The 22702-nt window shown below is 47.8% G+C and overlaps 1 protein-coding gene across 7 annotated transcripts in view; it reads left to right on the top strand.

Moving 5' to 3' along the window:
* Positions 1–22702, top strand: part of EHMT1 (euchromatic histone lysine methyltransferase 1) — a 151890-nt gene that overhangs the window by 83038 nt on the left and 46150 nt on the right. For 6 of the 7 annotated variants that reach the window (XM_047093688.1, XM_047093687.1, XM_047093683.1 and 3 more), the window contains exons 5-10: positions 1068–1225; positions 1553–1741; positions 12018–12095; positions 13630–13750; positions 17363–17494; positions 20467–20612. In XM_047093688.1, the coding sequence (XP_046949644.1) occupies positions 1068–1225; positions 1553–1741; positions 12018–12095; positions 13630–13750; positions 17363–17494; positions 20467–20612 (824 nt within the window). The remainder of the gene's footprint in view (positions 1–1067; positions 1226–1552; positions 1742–12017; positions 12096–13629; positions 13751–17362; positions 17495–20466; positions 20613–22702) is intronic. The other variant, XM_047093686.1, reaches the window with a different exon arrangement.

The raw sequence follows: 22702 nt of genomic DNA, 5'->3' as shown, positions 1-22702 counted from the left end.
AAGAGTGGTTTTCAGATTTTTTTTTAAAGCCTAGAACTTAAAAAGAAAAAAATTATTATAGACAGCCTCATTCTGTTTTTTTTTTTTTTTTAAATTTTTAATGTCTATTTATTTTTGGAGAGAGAGAAACAGAGTGTGGGGAGGGGAGGGGCAGAGAGAGAGGGAGACACAGAATCTGAAGCAGGCTCCAGACTCTGAGCTGTTGGCACAGAGCCGGATGCGGGGCTTGAACCCATGAACCATGAGATCATGACCTGAGCCGAAGTTGGATGCTTAACTGACTGAGCCACCTGGGGCCCCAACAGCCTCATTCTATAAAACAAGTCAACCTGGAGCTGCTTTATTCAGAACAGGCTTAGGAGTCCTCAGTCCCCAGGAGCCCCAGCTGTTGTCTGGAAACCTCAGACCCCCAGACGTTTGTTTTTTCCTGTCCTGTGTCTCCCTTGACCTCATGTACCTGTGTGGTTTGCTTCACATACTTCTTTCCCTTCGGTTGGTGGACTGCTTGGTGAGGTGGAAGGTGCTGGGAAACGGTCCAGGGAATGACGGTGGCCTATGCTGCATGGCCACACTCTCTTTAGAGGCGGACACATCTAGAGACTGTGCCGTGTGCTCCTCGTCGTGGGTGAGGAGCAGAGTCTCAGGGAGGCAGACTGGACCCATCTCCAGTGATGGGCAGCAAGGCCGCCTTCCCCCCTTCAGCCTCCCTCGTGCAGCCGCACCGGTACTAGAGACGGGACCGTCCAGAGGCAGGGGACCAAGTGTGGAGGGCGCTCCAGGGCCCTGCTGCTGGTGGGCGGTGGGTTTGCCCTTACACTTATGCCTGCTTGCTGCGGGCTCATAGTGTTTGCCGTGCACAGGGCTGTTTATTGTGAGCAAAACAAATGATCTGTAAAGTCTTAGCAGCTTTCTCTGTGCCACTTGAAACAAGAAATGCCTGTCACTTTTGTGGCAAGCTGATGATTTTGGTAATCAGAATTTGTGAATTATCACCTACCTTTAAAAAACATTTGAATGGTATTTCTTTTTCCTCTCTTGTCCCCTTTTGACTTTTTTTTTTTTTTTAGCTTGCTTGCCTTTTGTTTTAGCAGCTGCAGTATCTCGGAAGAAAAAACGAAGAATGGGAACCTATAGCCTGGTTCCTAAGAAAAAGACCAAAGTATTAAAACAGAGGACGGTGATTGAGATGTTTAAGAGTATAACTCATTCCACTGTGGGCTCTAAGGTAAGGCGTGCCTGGTTGGTTGCACACGTGCTTGGAAACCCACGTCTCTGTCAGGACCTCTTTGGCCACGAGAGCACCATGTGAGGTTGTCGGTAATTTGATGACCTCGGTCCATTTTGAAGGAACCTAGGCTCTGAGGTGCCTCGCTCTGGGGTACAGCCTCCTGCCCAGTGCTCCCTGCCCCCTCATCCCTTCCTCCTTCCTGGCCCTTCCCCCAGCGGCAGGGTCTCTGCATCCCACCCCACAGGCCACACCCTGGCAGGAGTTGGCAGGTTGCTCTTGATGCTGGGGTTCTGAGTGACAGATGTGCCCTTGTCCGTGTTCCAGGGCGACAAGGACCTGGGCGCCAGCACCCTCCACGTGAATGGGGAGAGCTTGGAGCTGGACTCGGAGGAGGACGAGTCGGAGGAGCTGGATGAGGACGAGGACCAGGGGGCTGAGCAGGCCGCCGCGTTCCCCACGGAGGACAGCAGGACCTCTAAGGGGGTTGTGCCAGAGGCCGACCGCACCCAGAAGGTAGGCCCTTCTCCCCTCTCAGGGAGGGGCTTACAGTCCTGAGAGGGGCAGTCTGGCCCTCTCAGCCCCAGTCATTTCCCTGTTTCCTTCTTCTTCTCTCTCTCTTTTTTAAAAAGTTTATTTATTTTGAGAGAGAGAGAGAGAGCACTCACAAGTGTGCATGTGAGTGGGGAGGGTCAGAGGGAGAGAATCCTGAGCAGGCCCTGCTCTGTCCGGGCCCTGGGATCATGACCTGAGTGGAGATCCAGAGTCTGACGCGCAACCCACTGAGCCACCCTGGCACCCCTTCCCTGTTTTCTTCTGACTTAGGTCTTTGCATTCTATTTCTCGAAGTTTTGGACTTATTTTCGTCAGATGAGTGTTTGTCTTCTTGTACAGCACTCTCTGAAGTAAATGTCTGGAGCTGCTTTGGGCTCTGGATGGACAGGAATACACTGATGGCAGACTGCGTGCCAGTGGTGGCTGCTTATCGCTGGCCTTGGCGTGACCGACCTTGCGAAGTCCTAGGTGCGCCACAGGTGCGGTGTTCCTGCAGGGGAGGTGCTGACACCGGGAGGCCTCTCTTGTCCTGGTTGGAGTGAGCAATCGGGGCTGCCGACCGGGCCTGTGGAGCGGTTATGTGCAGTCCGCTAACACCGGCTGTATCCTGGTGTGCCGGGCATGTCCTCGTCAGACGCAATTCCTCCGTGTGCACCCAAGGATGTGCTCTGGGAGGTGGCAGTACGTCAGCTCAGTCACAGGGCACTGCGTGCAGGCGGCCCCGGAGCTCAGCACCAGGCAGAGTCTCCGGGGGCACTGGGCGCAGAGCCGGGCGGAACCCAGTTCCTGAGCAGATGCTGACTTGTGGGCCTGCGTTATGCTCGTAGTTCTCAGGGGGATGAAGTAGAGGAGGAGGGCCAGGAGGGGTTGAGAATCAGGCGGTCACAGATGGGTGTGATCCTGCTGATCTGTGTATCCTACTTTTTGGAGAGAACTTTGGACCATCTTTATATAAGATGGGCTGTCGTATCTGATGAGGTTTCTAAAACTTGTGGTAGGCAGAGAAGTGCCAGGTGAGTTCATTGAAAAAATGACCTGTTTGAAATCTATAATTTTGCTGATCATCTTTTTACACTTTGAGTCAAAGTGTTGTGCTGTGTAGATACAGCCTTTGGCACGTGTAAAGTATGTCCCTCCAGCTTTCAGAGTTTTGGGAGTTTCTTTTCTTGTATCAGAAGCCACGGCTACTAGTCTGTCTCTTTATGATTTCTGGGTTCTGTGTTCTAATTACGATAAGCGGACCTTTCTTAATGGTGATTTTGAATAAGTTAATGTAAGCTGTCTTATACTTCATTGATCTCATTCTTTATAAATATTTGACTCATACATTTGATTTGGGATAAAATATGAGGTAGATACATTCAAAATGGGTGTATTTTATGGTATATAAATTCTATCTCAATAAAGCTTTTTAGACAAAATGTGAGGTCAGGGTCCCATAGCTTCCCTCAAAATGGTTAGCCACACGATGTCAACACCATTTAGTGACTGATGTTTCTTTCCCCCGTTGATTTGAAATGCCACCTTTATCAAACACCATATGGCATATGGAGTTAACTCTGTTTCTGGATTCTCTCTCTGTCTCTCTTTTTTAAGATTTTATTTTTAAGTGATCTCTACATCCCATGTGGGACTCGAACTCACATCCCCAAGATCAGGAGTCGCACACTTCACCAACTGAGCCAGCCAGGCACCCCGTGGATTCTGTTTTTGATTGAGGTTCTCCTCTTCCCGGGAGAATCTAGACACTGACTAACAGCAAATAACTCTACACATTGATATAAAGGAACAAAATTAACTGGATATCAAGCCAACAAAAAGAATCAGAAAACAAGTGGAAGCAGAATCAAGAGGAAAGTGTGGCCAAGTGGAAAACCAAATAAGATGACAGGAACAAATCTAAATAGATCGGCAATGCTAATACACAGTAATAGGGTTCTTATGTGAAGTGTTCCAGAAAATAGAGAACGAGGGGAATGGATGCTAGCTTCTTCTGAGGCCAAATTCACTTTTAATCCTAAGTACAATATTGGTGAGATACAACTGTATATTCACATAACAGTGATCGTAGAGAAGGTGGGGCTTCCCCCCAAGAAGACACTGATTTATGACAGGGAGTCTGTTGATAGGACTTATTAGATTAACAGCTTAAATGAGAAAAACCAGCCTTTTATATATGTTTCTTGGATTTAGGGGATGACCTCATGATTGCCACTGTGACAAGGAATAGTTCACTCATGAGAGTGACTGTACCCGTGTGTTATCACCCAGCTCACAGGCCAGGGCTGTCCTGGCCTCCCCTGTGCGCCCTCTTAGTCACCACAGCCTTGTCTTTGCCCTTGCTGTGCTTTGTGTCAGTGGGGTCATGCACACGATTGTCTTTTTCAGAGTGAGGCTTGTTTCACTCAGTATTATATCTGTTCATTTTCATTGTTACACACAGTGGATTATAAAGTGGTCTAGGGGTCTCAGATCCTTTCAGAGGGTGCATGGGGTCAAAACTATTATTGTAATCATGCTAAGATGCTGTTTACCTTTTTCACTCTTGCTCATCAGAGTTACACGGGGTTTAAACATTTCCCAGTTTAAATTTGTACACTAGTGAACGCTAATGGACATAACCTAGATCAAGAGAAGTGCTTTGTCATTCTCAGTAATTTTTAATAGAGCAAAGGGTTCCCGAGACTGGAACATTCCAGAACCACCACAATACAGTCTTCCTTTGGATGACTGTTCTAATTTATGTATCCGTTCCACTGTTGATGGATATTTGAGCTGTTTCCAGTTTGGGACCATTACAGATGACATTGCTGTGAGCGTTCTCGTGTGTCCGTGGGTGTACACCCACGCTGGGGTTGCCATGTTATGGGAGCAGCGGAAGGCACGGCCACACAGCTCTCCTGCCTGCCGCACATGAGTGTCCTGCCGCCCTGGCTTGACAGACTTGGTATTGCCCAGAGAGTGTAGTGGTGTTACAGTTCTGATTTGCATTTCCCGAATTTCCCTGAAGCTTGGCTACTTTTTCATATGCTTATTTGCCATTTGGATGCCTTTTTTTTGTGAAGTGCCTGTTGAGGACTCAACCACTTATCTGGTTAGTTGTCCTTTTTAAAAATCATTTTGTAGGAAATAAGCTCCTGTTGTATGTGTTGCCAACATATCTTCTTTTTTCTTTTTTTTTTTTAAGTTATTTATTTATTTATTTTGAGCGAGAGAGAAAGTGTGAGCAAGGGAGGGGCAGAGAGAGAAGAGAGAGCGAGCATCCCAAGCAGGTTCCACACTGCCAACGGGGAGCCCGACGTGGGGCTCGACCTCACGAACCGTGAGATCATGACCTGAGCCAAAATCAGACTGAGCCGCGAGGCGCCCTCCCAACATATCTTTTTCCACTGTGGCCGCCTTTTCACTGATCTGATTGGCATTCTTGTCCTGTCATTTGGGTTGGAAGCCAGTCTCAGGACGTGTCGCATGGCCATCTTGTGCCGCAGTCGTTCGGGGCATTGGTTAGGGGAGGGCTGGACCCTTACCTCCTAGCCCAAGGCTGTAACGGGGCCTGGCGAGTGGAGTCGTGTCCTGTGGCATCAGGGTCTCCTGCTTGCCACCCACCTGCGGAGCCTTTCCCCACCCTGTATGATCTATTCCTGGCTCACTTATGTCTCTGATCCACGTCAGACTTCAGTCATGCCAGCTGGTACACTTTTTTTCCAGTCTCCTCAGGTTTTCATCTTGTGCTTTACTTCTTGCAACCATCACATGTGCAGTTACCAGACAACCCCTATATAGTAATGCTTATCGCTTTCTTTGTAGTCACTTTACATGAGTTTCGGAAGAACTGGAATCGACTACGTTGTTATTCTGCCTATTTCAATTGGCAGTTTCATTGCTCAATCTTTAAAAAATGGAAACTACCTAATGGCATATAAAGATAATTTATATTAAATAAACCTGACTAAAGGACTCAGTGTCCTTCCAAGGAAGGTTACTTAGTGGTGAGCATTTTAAAACATTTCTAATAAAAGAGGGAGGGATTGGTCCTTTCCCCGCTAACATGAACACTGCAGTGGTTTATCATTCTTGCTGTGATGCTATAAGATGAGAACTAGAAGGAAACATTAATATTTAAAAGGACAAGGGAGAAGAGTTTGCCAAGAATATAATCATCTGTCTAAAGAATTCAAGAAAATCAGCTGAGGAACTGTTATCACTAGTGAGTCGAACTTACATGTAATTAAGACCTAAAACCATTCATTTTCTTGTGTGGTTGCAATAGCCAGTTAGAAAATGTAATGATAGCAATATGAATAACACCAGTAATGCCAGGGTGGTTGGGTGGCTCAGATGATTAAGCGTCCGACTTTGGCTCAGGTCATGATCTCACAGTTCCTAAGTTCGAGCCCCGTGTTGGACTCTGAGCTTAGAGCCTGGAGCCTGCTTTGGATTCTGTATCTCCCTCTCTCTCTGCCCCTCATCCACTTGTGTTTTCTCCCCAACCCCTCAAAAATAAATAAATAAACATTTAAAAAAATACCAGTCATTTCTAGGAGTATTTTTTAACTTTTCTAGATAGAAAATGTCAGGCTATGCAAACATATAGGTAATAGTGAACAACTGCCAACACTTGACCAATCTTGTGTATCCACACACACATGGATTGTCTTGAAGAAGATAAATTTGCCAATGGATCTTTAAAACAAAAGGACTCTTTGAAAAACAAAAACCATAGGATCCCACCTAAAACTGTAAGTTTTCAATGTCACCAGGGTACTTAGTAATACATTTAATGGGAAATGTCTGTTACCTGGAAGAGAAAAACTGAAACTTTGCTGAAAGAGGTTGAAAAAGAGACATAGGTTCACAGAAAGACCTATTAATTTCCTGAGAAAAAAGGCATTGTTTGTCTGAGTGAAGACTCTTTAGTTGGCCTGAGTGAAGACCCCATTGTTTGTCTGAGGAACACCTGTTACTTGTCTGAGGGAAGACCCTTTGTTTTTCTGAGCAAAGACCGTTGTTTGTTTGAGGGAAGAACCGGTGTTTGAGGGAGGACTGTTACTTGTGTGAGGGAAAACCCTTTGTTTGTCTGAGGGAAAACCTGTTACTTCCCTGAGGGAAGACTCTTTCCTTGTCTGAGGGAAGACCTGTTGTTTGTCTAAGGGAAACCCATGGTTTGTCTCAGGAAAAACCCATTGTTTGTTGGAGGGAAGACCCTCTACTTGTCTGGGGGAGGACCCTCTATTTGTCTGAGGCAAAACCTTTTATTTGCTGAGGGAAGACCCATCGTTTGTCTGAGAGACGACCTTTTACTTGTCTGAGGAAAGACCCTTGTTTGTCTGAGGAAAGACCTTTTACTTGTCTAAGGAAAGATCCTTTACTTGTCTGAGGGAAGACCCATTGTTTGGGGAAGAACCAGTGTTTGAGGGAAGACCTGTTACTTGTCTGAAGGAAGACCCTTTCCTTATCTGAGGGAAAACCCATTGTTTATCTGAGGGAAGACCCTTTCCTTGTCTGAGAGAAGAACTGTTACTTGTCTGAGGGAGGACCCCTTGGTTGTCAGAGGAACTGACAACTTTTACTTGTCTGAGGAAAGACCTGTTACTTGTCTGAGGGAAGACCCTTTGTTTGAGGGAAGACCTGTTACTTGCTGAGGGAAGACCGGTTGTTTTTCTGAGCAAAGACCTGTTGTTGTCTGAGGGAAGATCCATTGTTTATCTGAGGGAAGACCCCTTGTTGGTCTGAGGAAAGACCTTTTACTTGTCTGAGGAAAAACCCTTTCCTTGTCTGAGGGAAGACCCATTGTTTGTCTGCGGGAGGAACCGGTATTTGAGGGAAGACCTGTTACTTGTCTGAGGGAAAACCCATTGTTTGTCTGAGAGAAGACCCTCTACTTGTCTGGGGGAAGACCCTCTACCTGTCTGAGGGAAAACCCGTTACCTGGTGAGGGAAGACCCATTGTTTGTCTGAGACACAACTCTTTACTTGTCTGAGGAAAGACCTTTTACTTGTCTAAAGAAAGATCCTTTACTTGTTTGAGGGAAGACCCTTTCCTTGTCTGAAAGAAGACCTTCTACTCGTCTGAGGGAAGAACCAGTGTTTGTCTGAGGGAAGAACTAGGTATTTGAAGGAAGACCTGTTACTTATCTGAAGGAAGACCCTTTCCTTGTCTGAGGGAAGACCTGTTACTTGTCTGAGGGAAACCCATGTTTAGTCTGAGGGAAAACCCATTGTTTGTCTGAGAGAAGACCCTTTACTTGTCTGGGGGAAGACCTTTTACTTGTCTGAGGGAAGACCCTTTCCTTGTCCAAGGAAAGACCTTTTACTTGTGTAAGGAAGGACCCTTTACCAGTCTGAGGGAAGACCCTTTGTTTTTCTGAGCAAAGACTCATTGTTTGTCTGTGGGAAGACCCGTTGTTTTTCTGAGGGAAGACCTGTTAGTGTTTGAGGGAAGACCCAGTGTTTGTCTGAGGGAAGAACCAGTGTTTGAAGAGGGGCTTGTTACTTGTCTGAAGGAAGACGCTTTCCTTGTCTGAGGAAAACCTGTTAACTTGCTGAGGGAAGATCCATTGTTTGGGGGAGGAACCAGTTTTTGAGGGAAGACCTGTTACTTCTCTGAAGGAAGACCCTTGTCTGACGGAAGACCTGCTACTTGTCTGAGGGAAACCCATGGTTTGTCTGTGGGAAAACCCATTGTTTGTCTGAGGGAGGACCTGTTACTTCTCTGAGGGAAGACCCATTACTTGTCTGAGAGAAGACCCTCTCCTTGTCTGGGGGAAGACCCGTTTTTCTGAGGGGAGACCCTCTACTTGTCTGAGGAACAATCTGTTACTTGCTGCGGGAAGACCCATTGTCTGTCTGAGGGACGACCCTTTACTTGTGTGAACCTGTGGTTCATCTGAGGAGAGACTCAATTGTTTGTCTGAAGGAAGACCTGTTACTTGTCTGAGGAAAGACCCCTTGGTATCTGAGGAAAGACCTTTTATTTGTCTAGGGAAAGACCCTTTACTTGTCTGAGAGAAGACTCTTTGTTTTTCTGAGCAAAGACCTGTTGTTTGTCTGAGGCAAGACCCATTGTTTGTTGGAGGGAAGACCTATTGCCTGTCTGAAGGAAACCCTTTCCTTGTCTGAGGGAAAACCCATTGTTTGTCTGAGGAAAGACCTGTTAACTTGTCTGAGGGAAACCCATGGTTTCTCTGAGGGAAAACCCATTGTTTGAAGATCCATGATTTGTCTGAGAGAAACCCTGTACTCATCTGGGGGAAAACCCGTTGTTTTTCTGAGGGAAGACCCTCTACTTGTCTGAGGGAAAGAAAACCTGTTACCTGCTGAGGAAAGTCCCATTGTTTGTCTGAGAAAGGACCCTTTACTTGTCTGAGGGAAGACCCATTATTTGGGAAGGAACCAGTGTTTGAGGGAAGACCTGTTACTTGTCTGATGATGACTTCTTCCTTGTCTGAGGGAAGATGTGTTACTTGTCTGAGGGAAACCCATGGTTTCTCAGAGGGAGGGCCTGTTTGAGTGAAGACCCATGATTTGTCTGGGAGCAGACTCTCTCCTTGTCTGGGGGAAGACCCGTTATTCTGAGGGAAGACCCTTTACTTGTCTGGGGGAAAAACCTGTTACTTGCTGCGGGAAGACACATTGTTTGTCTGAGGGACGACCCTTTACTTGAGTGAGGGATGACCCCTTGTTTGTCTGAGAGAAGACCCATTGTTTTTCTGAGGGAAGACTTGTTACTACTTGTCTCAGGTAACACTGTTGTTTGTCTGAGTGAAGACCTGTCACTTGTCCAAGTGAATACCCATTACTTTTCCGAGAGAAGACCTGTTACTTGTGTGAGTGAAGACTCAAACTCTTTTTCTGAGTGAAGACCCATTGTGTGAGTGAAGACCTGTTCAATGTGTGATTGTAAACCTATTGTTGGTCTGAGTGTAGACCCACTGTTTGAGGGAAAGGCCAGTTGTTTGAGGGAAAACCCATTGTTTGCTGAGTGAAGATTCATTTTTTGTCTGAGGGAAGACCTGTTTTTCATATGAGCCAAAACCCATACTTGTCTGAATGAGAAGATTGTTGTTTCATCCTCCCCACTTTGCATCGAAGTCCAGGGTAATTCTCATCAAAACCTTAACAGCAGTTTCTGTAAAACAGCTGTTATGGGAATTGTGTGCAGCAAGCACAGGGAGAGGGAACGGCAGTGACAACTACTGGAGAGTGGTTACACGGGGATTTTTGCAGAAATGGGAAAGCATTGAGTGAGCGGAACAGGAAATCCGTGACAAACCTGTTTGTACGTGAAAATGTAGTGTGCTGTAAGGATGAGGTTTTTAGTTTGTGGTCAAGGGATCATGAACTTTTCAGTAAGTGTCATTGGGACAATTGATCTTTCGGGGGAGAAAGTAGAGGTGGGCTTTTTACATCATGGCACATAGCAAATATTAACTCCATTCTGGAATTAGCGGCGATGGCTGCACAACTCAGGATGCTAACAACCACTGAATTTTATACTTTAAAAGCATGACTTTTAGGGTAGGTAAATTATATCTCAGTAAAGCTGTTGTTTTAAAAAGTGAATTACAGAAGATTTGAAGTGTCAACATAAAATATTGAACTGTGGAAGAAAATGTTAGAAATTATATTTTAGTTTCAAATAAAGAAGGCCTTCTGGTGGGAGACACAAACCCAGAACCCCCAAAGGGAAAGATGGACAGGTTTGAGTGCCCAGATAAAGCCTCAACATTTTTGTGGAATAAGAAATACCAGAAGCAAAGCGTGACTTGATAGGGAAAATATTTATAACTATTTAACAGACAAAGGATTGCCGTCTTTTATGTGTGTAGCTCCTACTGATGAATGAGGAGGCAAGGACGCAGTTTGGACTGAGGATTTGGTCACATGAGACAAAGTGCAAGAAATAGGAAAGTATGTGCAGCTGTGGGAGACGTCTTGCTCAGCCCCTTGTGTCCTTGGGGAATGGAGACCAAAGTGACCACACCACCCCTCTGGAGGGCTCATGGTACCTCCGTGGGCACTGCTGGTGACAGCAGTTTGGGAACCCCACGTCTGCAGAGAGCAGCATGTGTCTGTAGGTTTGTCCCGGAGGAGCTTGGCTTGTGTAGAACGCAGCCTCATTGTGAAGCTGACGAGGGGGCCTGTCGATTAGGGGACGGGAAAGTTACTGTGTGCCACCCCACGAAGAACCAGGCCCGGGGTGTGTGTGACCACATCCCTGCCTCGGAGTGGGTGGAAAAGGGGTGAATGGATACCCACACGTTTTAGCGTCTTTGCGTCCATGTATTACCTGTGTGGATAGAAAAGATAAATACAGAAAAAAATGAGGTACCTGTGTTGCTTTGATACAGAAGGAATTCCAAAACATGTTGCAATCACAAGAAAGTTTCATTCACAAAGTTGTGTTTGGTGTTCTGCCAGGCAGCAGGCAGAAGCATGCTTTACTTGTCTGAGGAAAAACCTGTTACTTTTTTTGTGGAATAAGAAATTTTGTGGAATAAGAAATTACGTGTTCAGGCCCATTTGTGCGAAACCTTGGCCGGAGGGAGTGTGAGAAGCACTAGTGTGATGGCCCTGGGGGCTGCCCTGGACCTTGGGTGGGGTCGAGGGTGGGTTTTGCATTCTGTATCATTTTGTGGCCTCTGGAAATCTTTTTACTGTGCGTGTTTTGTGACTTTTTTAAACATTTTTTTGAAACTTTTATTTTTGAGAGAGACACAGAGCGTGAGCGGGGGAGGGGCAGAGAGAGAGGGAGACACAGAATCCGAAGCAGGCTCCGGGCTCCGAGCTGTCGGCACAGAGCCGGACGCGTGGCTCGAACCCACAAACCGTGAGATCATGACCCGAGCCGAAGTTGGACGCTTAAAAGGCTAAGCCTCCCAGGCGCCCTTGTTTTATTACTTTTTAATTGAATTCTGCTCCACATAAAATGCACCGAGTGCACTGATCTTAGACGTACAGCTGATGGTCTCTTACATGCTGGGGGAGCTGCCTTCTGATCAGTACAGAAATAGAGCGAAGGGGCAGCCTGCCTGGGATGGGGCTCTCGAGCAGGGAGTGGGCCCCGGGCCCCAGGCACGTTGTGGACATGGCACTTGTGTTTGCCCCACCCCGCCTGCACGCATGCGTCTCCGGCGCTGACCGCCTGGGTGTCTGGTAATGTATTTTTATGGAGTCCCCTCCACTGAAGGGTCTCATCGGTTGTATTTTCTTTCTGGCTCATTGTGTGGCTGACCAGACGGACGGCGAGTCTGAAGAGGAGCAGGAATCAGCCGGCACCGGGGAGGAGGACGAGGATGGAGACGAGTCCGATCTGGTAACCCCAGCCCTGCGCTCTCATCTGTGTGTGGTGGCAGAGTAAAGCAAGAAGCTCTGTAGTCCGGCCGTCGTTGGGAGTGTGTGCTTGGAATCAGGGCCTGTGACTCAGGTCCCAGACCTTGGCGAGGAGCGTGAGAATGACCGCTGAGCAGAGAGCCAAAGGCTTGGCACGGGCACTCATAGGACGGTCCGGGCCAGGCGGCCATCCGGGTGGAGGTCGGGGCTCTGGTGCGAGGGGTGGTGGGACGGGGAGGAGCGGACAGCGAGGACAGCGGCCGTGATTCTGCCCGGTGACCCGTGTGAGGGGGAAGGAAGGATCTGAGGTGTCTGGGGTGGAGCGGCAGAACCTTTTGTGGGCTGGGTGTCACATGCAGGTGAGGGGCCAGAGGGCGGGGGCGCTGGGTCTGTGGGAATGGAGGAGCAAGGGCTTGGAAATGGGGGAGAGCACGAGCCCTAGGATGGGGCCTGGGAAGCACCCAACAGGTACACATTAGGCAGAGAAGGAGGAGTTGATGTGAGACTGGGGAGGGTCACGTGAGCTGAGAAATGCTTTCAAGAGGGAGACGGTGGCCACTGGCGTCAGTGTGTCACGAGAAGAGGACCTGGGAGGGATGATTGGGTTTGGTGATAAGCCTTCGTTTCTCTGGAATGGCGGGTTGAAAGCAACAGCGGGCTTGGGGGTAGTGCTTGCGGAAGTTGGGTCTGAAGTTTGGCAGGAAGGGGGGGCGGGGGTGAGGCAGAGGGGATGGAGCACAGGCTGCATCGGGCTGCTTGTGATGTGGCAGAGGGGTCCTGTGTGTGCTGGCCCGCCGTGGTCAGAGCCAGGCATCGGGCACCAGGTGGCCGGAAGGGCCCGCATGCTCCTCTGTCTTTGGAACGGTCTTTTCCAGCTCCTCCGTGTGTCCGTAGTGAGCAGGGATGTGAGGTCCTCGCATTAGACCGGTGACAGGTGGCAGTTCTGTGGGTTTGTTTCTAATTCGTGGTCATTAGATGCCTTTCTGCATCCAGACTTTAGAAATAGGTAGTCATAAAAATCTTAAAATATTACGAATTAATTATAACTTCTTTCCTTGTCCTCCATGTAGATAATTAACGTGGACATAGATTCTGAAGCAAATTGAGGCCTTGAGTGTTTCTTTTCTCATAAGCAGAATGAATGGATGCATAAAGTAAAAGTGGATTTGCTCACTGAGAGGTTATTTATTCAGTTCCTGAGTAGAACCTCCTCATTCTTTTTTGTGCCAAATTCGAATAAGATTTATAAATTCCATTTAAATGTTCTTGGTCTTCCTTTTTTTTTTTTTTTTTTTTTTTTTGGTCTGTAAAATAACAACTTAGAGTGATTTAGGGGAAAACATGAGTATTTTTAAGAATGAGATCAGAAAAATGTCTGGAAGTGAAATTAATCTTCCAGTTGAAGAATCACGATATAGTAGGTATTCTATTTTGCAGGAAAACAAAACTTCTGGTACCTTTTGCTTTCAGGAGCTCTCATGCTTTGCTTTTTCTATTCCTGCCCCTTTGGTTCTCAGAGTTCTGAATCCAGTATCAAGAAGAAGTTTCTCAAGAGGAAAGGGAAGCCTGACAGCCCCTGGATCAAGCCTGCTAGGAAACGGAGGCGGAGAAATAAAAAGAAGCAAAGCAGTATCCTGGGTAAACGTGGTGTCCACACTTGCAGACACTCTGGGTGGCGGTGGGGCCACAGGAAGCTGGCCTGGGGTGGGGGTGGGGCTTCTACATAGGATTTCATTAGAAAAAGGGCTCCGCTGTTTTAAGGGGGAGAATATCTGGACCTTGTTACGGGCACTCAGGTGATCCTCAGGTGGCTTCCTTCTGGCAAACCTCCCCTGATGCTGGCTCCGTTGTTGAATGTTGAGCTGATGGGGGTCATTCATCTCCTTCCCTGTGTGTCCCACAATCTGTGGCTTGTGAACATTGTTATGGTTACTGTGTCTACCCTCGGTGTCAGGTGCAGGCAGTGTCAGCCCGGGTCCACACAGTGGCTTTTGACCCTTTGGTCACATTCCCCTGTTCTAGAAATAATTTTGTTAAAAGAGGATCAGGGAACGAAATGACCCTGAAATCCAGAAGGTGAGCAGGCCTAGTGGGCCAAAGGTCACTTCTTACAGCTTTGTTGCACAAGATTTGTTGCTTGTGATAGAGTGTATGTAATTCATGTGTAAGGTGGTGACTTTTCACGCACGTGTATGACCCTGAGACCTCCAGTACAGGCCCCGAAGTGAATGCCTTGCTGTCACTTGGTGGCCTTTCCCTCTTCCCAGCCAGCCCTTCCTGTCCCTAGGCTCTCTCCTCCGTGCTCTGTATGCAGATTGGTTAGCACTGTCTAGGGCTCTATTTGAGTGGATCATTGGGTAGGTACCCTTTCCCCAGTGGCTTCTTTGTGCATTACTTTTTGAGTCCTCCACGTTGTAGTACCGGTGGAAAGTTGGCCATGGTGTGGCTGTCCTGTGGTTTATCCTTCACCTGTTGATGGACATTTGGGCTCTTTCCGGTTTTTGCTTCTTCCAGATAAAACTGCTACGAACATTTGTATATGATCTTCATTAAACAGATGCCTTCATTTATCTTGGGTAAATATTTAGGAGTGGAATGCCTAAGTTATATGCTGTATGTCTAATTTTTTAGGTAAATACCTGACGGTTTTCAGTAAGAAACCTGAATACTGCTCTCTTTTACTTTCCCACAGCAGCATGAGAGCTCCACCCCTCCGTGTCCTTGCCACCCTTGTCATGGCCCGGCGTCTTCAGTCCCGGCGCTGCTGGGGCTCTGCGGGCCTCCCTGCGCCTTCACTTTGTATTTAGCCAGTGAGTAGTGAGGTGGCTCACCGTGGCCCTGTGTACCTTCCTTTGTCAAGGTTTCTCTCTTTCCCTCATTTAAAAATCAGATTGTACACCTTCTCATTGACTTGCAAGAGTTCTTTCAGTTTTCAGGTACAAGTCTTTTGTCACATACATGTTTTGCAAATACATACGCCTAGTAAAAGTTTAAAAAATTTTGTTGAGGTCTAATTTATCAATTATTTTCTTTTAAAATGCTTTTTAGGATCTCTGAAATCTTTCACTAAGTCAGATCACAAGGATTTTGTCCTGTATTTTCTTCTTGAAGTTGTGAGCTAGTGCTGTGTATGGTGTGCAGCAGGGCCACTCTCGTTTTGCGTGGGGATGCCCAGTTCTGCATCATTGCTTAAATTGACAGCTTTCTGTGTCGCCCTGTGAACCTTTGTCGACAGTTGCCGTAGGGGCTGTTTCATTTGCTTGGTTATGTTTACACCAGCACCCAGAGCCGAGGGGCTTGTGCTATTCGTCTCCGGCCCCCCGGTGCACACGTCGGTTTGTTGAGTGGGTGGCAGGGAGGCAGAACTGTCCCCCCAGAGCAGAGGAGAGCTGTGTGTGGCGCCCACGAGCCTCCCATGAGCTCCGTCTCCTTCACTCACGTTTCCTCTTCTCTTTGCTGCGGGTGACCAGCCCATGTGGCTTTTATGCAGGCGAACAGAAGCGTTGCTAGACCCCAAGACTTGGATATGATGCGTAAGAAGCATGCTTCAATGTTTATTCACACAGGAATTTGAATTGTACTTCTTTCTGCAAAGTGTTTAAGATTGCACAGACTACTCATGTTCTTCAGATTGGTGGTGATGATTTCTCACCGTGGTTGGCTTCTTTGTGTCTGTCGGTGAGCCAAGGTACAGAGTGTGGCACGCATTCAAAGGCCTCAGATGCCACACTGCTCTGAGTTATGGCTCACTTACTTGTGATCACTGACATATCATCGGTTACTAATGTTCGGAAGCTTGGTGTGAAATACGGACACCTGCCGTTTGCTGGCTTTAGATATTACCCTGTGTAGGTGCGTGCTATCCACAGGCCTCCCTGGTGAAGTCCACTCACAATGGCAAGGACCCACGCGGGCTCTCTGGGGATGTGTGGACAGGCTGGCTCGAGGGCACAGGAAGCCTGAGTCTAGTTAGCCCTCATTTCACAGGCTCCTCAATTGCATTCAGATTGTTTGCCCTGTGGTATGTGATACCCTTCATAAACCACCGTGTCTGACAGGTGGACGGGTCCCTGTAGTCCTGTGTCCTTTCCCTGTGAATCCTGAACTCAGATGTCTGTGGGGTTGGGCAGGTTTTCCAGGAACATTGCACACGGTGTGGGGTGGCTTCTCGGCTATTTTTTTTTTTTTTTTTTTTTAATTTACGTCCAAGTTAGTTAGCATATAGTGCAACAGTGATTTCAGGGATAGGTTCCTTAATGCCCTTACCCATTTAGCCCATCCCCCCTCCCACAACCCCTCCAGTAACCCTCTGTTTGTTTTCCATATCTAAAAGTCTCTTCTGTTTTGTCCCTCTCCCTGTTTTTATATTATTTTTGCTTCCCTTCCCTTATGTTCATCTCTTCTGTGTCTTAAAGTCCTCATATGAGTGAAGTCATATGATATTTGTCTGTCTCTGATTGGCTAATTTCGCTTAGCATAATAACCTCTAGTTCCATCCACATAGTTGCAAATGGCAAGATTTCATTCTTTTTGATTGCCAGGTACTGCTCCATTGTGTATATATATGCCACATCTTCTTTATCCATTCATCCATGGATGGACATTTGGGCTCTTTCCCCACTTTGGCTATTGTCAGTAGTTCAGCTACTTTTTATTAGCTGGTCTTTCACACCTGCAAATCAGATTTTTGTGCTTTATTTTTGAAGCTTTTTTTAAAAATTTTTATCTTAGAGAGACTGCAAGCAAGGGAGGGGCAGAGGGAGAGAGAGAATCCCAAGCAGACTCCACGCTCAGCACAGAGCCCAGCACGGGGCTCCATCCCACAACCCTGGGATCATGACCTGAGCCGAAATGAAGAGTTGGATGCTCAACCGACTGAGCCACCTAGGCACCCCTGTTTTTTTTTTTAAAGTAGTATTTACAGAACATTTATTTATTATGTTTTTATCTGTTTCCTTGATTATTTGATCAGTTTTTACCTAACTTGATGTAATTCCAGAGAAAGATGTTTTCACATGTCAGTTCCTCATTTTTCTTGATACAGCTCCCCCTCCTCCCATGAACAGTCTGTGGACATGGGGAATTAGCAGAAGGATGCACAGGAAGGAAAATAATAATGAGGCTTCAGTGGCCTGGGCAGTGGTTGGGTTTGAGTTTGTTGTCTTGAATGGGTTAATCAGCATTCTCCGTGGTCTCTGCGGGAGAGGCGTGGCCCCGGTGCAGTGTTTCACGAGTCCGTTTTGAATGCAGGTTCTGAAGTATATACGTCATCTTCAGGAAGCACAGAGCAGACGGCACCAGGAGACAGCACGGGGTACATGGAAGTTTCTCTGGACTCCCTGGATCTCCGTGTCAAGGGAACGCTGCCCTCACACGCAGAAGGTGAACGTCAGTGCCATGACCAGACCAGGCACCGTCTTGCTTTTGCTGGGGGTGGCCTTGTATTAACCTGACGACCCCTGGTGGGTAGTAACGGAATGTTTGATTAATTGCATCCCTAAAAGGTGGCTGAGTGGACCCTCAGGGGCGTGTTTGCTTGGTCACCCGCAGCACTGGAGTGACACATCTCACACGAGATCAGGTTGTTGGTGGTCATGGCTTCCATTTCCCTCTGTCAGCCAGACACGTTCTTACGTAGAGCTCCTGATGGAAAGGTGTCTTCCTGCCCTGCTGACTCAGGAAATGTACAGGTGCTAAAACTGTCAGTAGTGTGGCTTTGTCATCTTCTCTGGCTCTGATTGTGATTGGTGCCCAGGTCCGTTGTGTGCTGAAACAAAGGGTACACCTAGTGCTGGTTTGGGCTGTGAGGGTGTGGGCGCAGCTGCGGCCCCTGCTGCTCTGGAGTTCTCCCGCCAGCCGGCCCTGGTTGTGCAGGGCTTTCTCCCCACCGCTGCCTCCTCTTCTTGAACCATTTCAAAGTCTTTCACCAGTGAAAAGTAACTAATCGCTGACTATTTTGGAAAATCTCTTTACAATGTGAAATCCCCAAGTTATTTACACCCCATGTGGACCGTGAAGCTGTGGGTCATGTGCTGCTGTTGGGGTTTAACCTGTCAGTCTTCTGAGGACAGATAACTAGCTTTTTAGGGTTTTGAATGCTAGAAGAATTTTGATCACCTCTTTAGTGTGGGAAATCACACCTTTAGCCGAAAACGCAAGTTGTAGACTTGTCCATCAGAGAAACCATCTTTCTTCTTGCACCAAATGGAGCAGAAAGCATCTCTGTAATATCATAAAGTTGTCAGCATAGTCACCTCGTGCTTTCTTTCCACACGAAGGATCATTTTTCTAAACCTGATTCTAAGTTTGTTTCAGGAAGTTAGATTTGGAGATAAGCTGGAAATAGTATTTCCTTTAATCAGACTGCTCCTCTGCTGTGGCCCAGTGGGGAGGCAGGTCAAGAGCACAGTGGAAATTCCTGTCGCTCACTCGTGGAGTGACCTGGGCTTGTCCCAGTGGGGAGGTTGTGTGTTCGTGTGCTTATGTTCTGTTTCTGGTAAAAGTAAGGGCCAAACTGGTGGGAGCCAAGCTGGAGAAGTAGGAGAAGACAGTGGAGGGTTCCTGAGATTCCATGACATTTTGTAAGTTGACTTTCTAAACTTGATAGGATTGGTAACTTCTCACTAATAAGTCAGTGATTGCTCAAAAGTCATACTTTTAGTTGGGAGAATCAGCACATGGAAGACACAAGTTGCATTTGCATGTGTACTTTTATTTTAGAGCCTGAGTTTTGGACACTCGAGGGAGGCAGTTGTGGAGCCTGAGGCTGGACTGGAGGGACTGAGTGCCTCAGGCTCCCTGGAGGCCTGGGGTCAGGGGGCGTGCTCTGTGACAGGTGCAGAGGGAGGGCAGGTGATGGTTCTGGGTCATGGGTCCAGATGGCCCAGGCTTGAGCGTGGAGAGTATTTCCCATCAGAATTCACTGCCTGCATGTCTCTCTAGGCATCTTTGCTGCCCTTTCTGCCGAGTTGAGGTTGAGTGACATTGTGGTCCCAGCAGGTGATGGGAGGGGAAGCCAGACGTGGGTGATGGGATTTTGGGGGGAGCCAGAGCTCAGTGGGAGTGGGTACCCTGGTGGGGTTCTCTTGAGCCATTCACCTGGTACCCCTGGTGGCTCCCACTGCTGGAGACAGGAGCACATCCCACGTTCAGGAGGCATCTGAACCACTGCTGTCTTGTCCATGTGGATGGGAAACTAAATCCGAAGGCCTGGTCTTCACCCCACCCTCGGCCTTCTCAGCCATGCTGGGTGGGCCCCTGCACCGCCTGTGTCTTCCTCATTTGAAAATCTAGTTGCCGAGCAGAGTCTGCGCCAGGGCTCTCCCAGTTTTAAACTTGTAGCGGTTCTAACATTAGTTCCAGTTCGCCGTTTGCCTGTGTCCTCTCCTCACGAACGACAGGTGTCATGGTCTTGGAGTGTAGGTGACCCAGACACTTGGCCAGTGGTGGAAGACCTGCATCCTGACTCTCCTGGTAAGGGCCAGCCTTGGATTACACGCAGGGGTAGTGAGGCAGTGAGGGCATGTCCTCCAACCCCATGTGGGCCTGCTCTGAGGTATGGCAGTAAGAGGCCATTTTTCTTCTTTGGCTGTCTCACAGGAAGAGAACTCGAAATGTGTCTTCCTGTGGAAGCAGCCAGACCTTGTAGCCGGGTCGGAGTGAGGGGTCTGCCTGCACCCCACCCCCGAGGCCGGCCTGGCTCTGGCTGCGCTCAGATGTGGGCTGCGGCCCCCCTCCCCACCCCAGCACTGCTCATCTAGTGTCTTCCCCGTGAATTGGGGATGAGAAGTGCCACCCTCATCAGTACTCTCACCACTGGCCCAGCCTCCCTCAGCTCTTCCCTCCTCGGTCCGATAAGTGTCCTACATGGAAAAGAAACCCTCCCAAATGGAATTGAATGTTTGTTTCTGTGGCAGCAACTCTAAAACCAAGTGAGGAAAACAAGGTCTCAACACGTATGCTTTTTGGTGTGAAAACCAAAAGATTTAGGAGTAGCTGAGGAAGGTATAGTCTTTCTCTGAACTTAAGTCCTGGCTCCTGAGAACATGGATTAGCAAGGAATCCTTAGGGGCCTGGCAGGTGCTATGCTGGTGGGAGAGGTTCCCGCCCTGCCCCGCCAGCAGTGGGTGCTCCACCCGCGGGTGGGCCTTCCTGCTATGGGGTGCTGCTCGTGCTGGCAAGTAATTGGCGTTGTTTTATTTCCTTCCACGTGAGGTTTCTGCAAAGACTATGTAATTGTTCACTTTCTAGACTGCGTCTTGAGGTGGGGACTTTGTGCCACTGAGTATAGTGGATGCCCGTCTGGGAATGCACTGTGTTATTAGTGACGCTCATGTGTGTCTGTGTGACTTTAGGGCTGGCCAATGGTCCTGACTTGGTGGAGACGGACGGCCTTCAGGAAGTGCCCCTCTGCAGCTGCCGAATGGAAACCCCGAAAAGCCGAGAGATCACTACTCTGGCCAACAACCAGTGTATGGCTACGGAAAGCGTGGACCACGAAGTAAGCAAGCAAGCTCACTTCCGCTGCAGTGACAGGACTAAGGCAGGACCCCAGAAGCACAGTAGAATTGGTGGGATGCAGGCTTGCCATACCTCTGCAGCTTCTGGCTGGACCCTTGGGCACAGGAGAGCATCCCTCATCTAACCTACTAAGGTTGTTTGGCACCCCAGACACACTATACTCGATGGACAGAACAGATAACCACGTGGTCTTTTTTGTTGTTTTTCCTCATTCTTCATAGTGGGGAGTTGGTACCCTGATGGTCCCAGGGGCTTGGTTGTTTCTCCCTCCCTCTCCTTTCCTTTAGTATCTTAGGGACTCATGGTCTTTTCTGTATTCCATGTGTTGTAAACCTTGTTGTTGTAGAGTGAAGCATAGATCCAGAAAATGATATAAGACAGATGTTTGGCCCAATGAGTGTGTCCAGGGCGAGCACTCTGGTAGCTTGCCACCAAGGTTCGGGCTCGCCCTGGGCCCAAGTGACCCCCAGCCTGCCCTCCACAGTGCTCACCTTGCCTGCATGTTCCTAATAGTCTCATTCTGCCCGACGTGAACTTGGAGACATTGTTGGCCTTTTGCCTTTTAATTTATCTATAATCCCCCTTATTTTCTTTTCCTACCAACTTACCTGTGGAACAATCCCGGGCCACATGGCTGCCTCGACTGGACTCTGTGCCTCCCACTCACAGTGCTGTCCGCTGGCCCTGTGTCCTCCCTGCTCACCTGCAGCTTGCCACAGAGACAGACCAGACCGGGACAAGACGTACAGAACGTCTGGTTGTCTCTTTTTCTGATGGTAGCGGCTGCTTACTCTTGATGTCTGTATTTATTAATTCTTCAGAGGTTTCAGCACGGCCATGGTCTGTCTGTCCTGTGTTGTTCATTTGTCAGTTAGGGTAGTGGTGTAGAGGGGCCTATCTTCCCATCTGTTCCATCCCCCAGCAGACATCTCCTAGAGGATCGCAGGGTCCTGAGAGCCCTTCTCTGTTTCTTGCCACTCTTCACATCATAAATTTGGTCTTGGTCATCTGAGGTTGACCAGTTCTTTCTTTTATAATATTGTTAATGAACGTATGTATTTAAACATATTCGACGGGTTTTAATTCTATGTGTTATAATTATTCTTGAAGCTCAGATTGCCCCATCTTTGGCATGGGTGTGTGGGACCTCTCTGTGCTGAACTCTTTTGTGGAGTTGGAAGGTCAAGACTATTTTCATAATGATAATAAAAAGTTATGTGTCTTTTCACTGATCTTTTTCACAAAGTATATGCTGGCATTTTATGCATTGAGAATCTCTGTTTAACTCCTGGAATTCATAATTTCCATAGTGTTACAGAGTCATCCGAAGTGCAACATGGTGTATTTTTTTTTTTTTTTTCAACGTTTATTTATTTTTGGGACAGAGAGAGGCAGAGCATGAACGGGGGAGGGGCAGAGAGAGAGGGAGACACAGAATCGGAAACAGGCTCCAGGCTCTGAGCCATCAGCCCAGAGCCCGACGCGGGGCTCGAACTCACGGACCGCGAGATCGTGACCTGGCTGAAGTCGGACGCTTAACCGACTGCGCCACCCAGGCGCCCCCAACATGGTGTATTTTAACGTAATAGTACTGAAACCGTGTGGACAGTGGTTTGAGAGCTCACATAGCAACAAAGCATTTATGAAACTACCCTTGTAGAGTTTGGTGTAGCTGCTCTGAGTGCAGAAGTGGATGGAGAGCCCAGCTCTCTTATTAAGCCAGGTATTCAAAGAGTTTTATAGACAATATAGAACAGCGCCGCTCTTGTCACTAAAATGTTCTTTATGTTAACGTGATAGGTTTATTGCTGTTTTTAAATAAATTAAAATTTAAAATTATTTTTAAATTTCTCCAGTGGCAAAATGTCAACAGATATACCCCACCTGGACAAAAGGTCTTTGGGGCCCTTAATAGTTTGTTTTTTTAATGCTTACTTACTTTTGAGAGAGAGAGAGAGAGCGTGTATGTGTGCGTGAGTGGGGAAAGGGCAGAGAGAGAGGGAGACACAGAATATGAAGCAGGCTCCAGGCTCCCAGCTGACAACACAGAGCCCGATGGGGGGCTTGAAC

This window comes from Lynx rufus, unplaced genomic scaffold (genome assembly GCF_022079265.1).
Source record: "Lynx rufus isolate CCGP_SWC_20201006 ecotype Redwood Valley unplaced genomic scaffold, mLynRuf1.p SCAF_36, whole genome shotgun sequence".
NCBI classification, from domain to species: Eukaryota; Metazoa; Chordata; class Mammalia; order Carnivora; family Felidae; genus Lynx; species Lynx rufus.
Note: the sequence above shows the minus strand (reverse complement) of the source record. Positions and strands in the feature narration are given on the sequence as shown.